Source organism: Penaeus monodon, chromosome 21, assembly GCF_015228065.2.
Source record: "Penaeus monodon isolate SGIC_2016 chromosome 21, NSTDA_Pmon_1, whole genome shotgun sequence".
NCBI classification, from domain to species: domain Eukaryota; kingdom Metazoa; phylum Arthropoda; class Malacostraca; order Decapoda; family Penaeidae; genus Penaeus; species Penaeus monodon.
Window position 1 is genome coordinate 38,671,177 of NC_051406.1, and position 1,931 is coordinate 38,673,107.

The 1,931-nt window shown below is 40.7% G+C and overlaps 1 protein-coding gene across 1 annotated transcript in view; it reads left to right on the plus strand.

Annotated features, from left to right (window-relative positions):
• Nucleotides 1–1,358: 1,358 nt before the first annotated feature.
• Nucleotides 1,359–1,931, plus strand: part of LOC119586480 (chitotriosidase-1-like) — a gene marked incomplete in the record, with an annotated part of 32,805 nt that continues 32,232 nt past the window's right edge. The window contains 1 exon segment of the mRNA XM_037935217.1: nt 1,359–1,442. Coding sequence (XP_037791145.1) covers nt 1,440–1,442 — 3 coding nt within the window.

Here is a 1,931-nt window from a genome sequence, read left to right on the forward strand (position 1 = left end):
AACAGTCTACATGCACAAATAACTTTTCGGAAACGCCAGGCATTTCTTGGCGCCATTAACCGGGGGCCGTTCGTGGTCATGCACTTCCGCCTCAAGTAAACAGGACGAAAGCTCACGAAACTCATTTACGCTATTAATTCTCTTTGCGACTTGACACCAGAAATGATTAAACTCGAAGTCAGTTCCAAATTCGGACAATTAACTCAATCTGTTGCGTGCTGCGTGCAATTTATCCTTTGATTGGGGACGTGATCGTAAACAAGGGTTATAAAATCAAAAAATGTTTGCTTGTTCCCTGAATATATTCGAATCCACGCCCCTTTATGGTTTACGAAAATATGATTGGCCATTGCAACAGTGATTCCGGCACGTCATTGGCGTACTCCCTGGCGTCTGCTCCGTGATTGGTTGAGAGATCAAGCCACGGCCTTGACTCTGACCCATACAGTCAACATCGTTTGTGAGAACAACACCTTCTTTTTGTATGAGAAGGTCAATCCCTAGAGAGAAAACGTGTATTAAAAAAAATACATGTTTAGACAGGTCATGAATACCAGATAAATTATAATTATAAGCGCATCCTGTAGAAAAGGCTGCTATAATTATGTGCTGTATAAAATAAAGCCTGTTTTGGCTCTTATTAGGTAAACTCTCAAACCGGTTGTTTACATTTTACACATAATACCGTTTCAGTTAAAAAAGAGATACATGCTGAATAAAACTAAGGAAAATAATTTACATAAAGTCTTTTAACATAAATAAGGAATAAAGTGATCGTACACTTTATGGCTGAGCAAGTGATAAGCAAAGTTTTAGTACCATGAAACGCCACCCAGAGCGTCGTTCGATTTTGTTGTTTAGTGAGAGAGGGCGAAGACAAAGATATTTACCTTCTCTTTTCTTTATCTCGTTTTCCTTCTGGCTGTTAAGATTGTGATATATTTCGACATGGAAATTACTCGACTGATAGCTAGTGCTTGTTTTGATAATCGGTAATTTGTAACCCTTTGCGGAATGGGGACAACTTGAGAGCTGTTGAACATTTATTTTTTTTGTGTGACTGTCCATTTGCGCTAACTATCATTTTCATTTAAGGGCCGCCAACCAAGGATACGATATGACCCAATGAGACAATACGCTGATAAACCATATCATTGATGTCGATAAGAAATCAAACTACATGAGCACCATAAACGCCTCAATCCCATATAAATAATATTTAAAAAAATAGAGCTAGTGCTAAATTTTCTTATCTCGTCTCAAAGATGTTTTGCGTCGTAATGGACAGCGTATGGAAAGACCATGTTGGCACGCCTGCAGGGACAACACGAGCCCAGCTAACTTTAAAACCCAAGAACCCTTTGGTGGTGGCGGTCAGAGCGGGCCGAGCCTCTGCCTGGTGAAGTACCTGGGGTGTGAGTGTGTCAGTACGAGGCAGAATGGTGAGTACCCAGCTGGTAGGAGTGTCTTGGTAATTATTTCCTTCGACGCAACCGGTTGTCTAAGGGAGTGGTGACAGGTTGACAGGCAGATAAAGTTCTTCGTGTGATATGTGAACCATCTACTTTGTATTTTATGTTTGGTTAAAGGAAGGGGGATGTGCAGCAGATAAAATGATTAGTGTAATATAAACGAAAGGGTATGTGCAGAAGGTAAAATCCTTGGTGTGTATTACCCAGCGCTGGCTCTCTTAGCTTTGTAAACATTTCACATGGCTTTTGTTTATAAGAATGTTTGAGACGGAACACAATTTCTGCCATTTCCCAGAACCAATACAAACCACCAGAACTTGTGTGACACGACTGACGTGACGTGATATCAAGAGAGAATTATCAGTTGTAAAATCAAATACTTAGAAGTGACCTCTCGATGTGATAACCTTGACCCTAACACCTTCATCTGATGACGCCACTCAAGACTCACACGGGGAC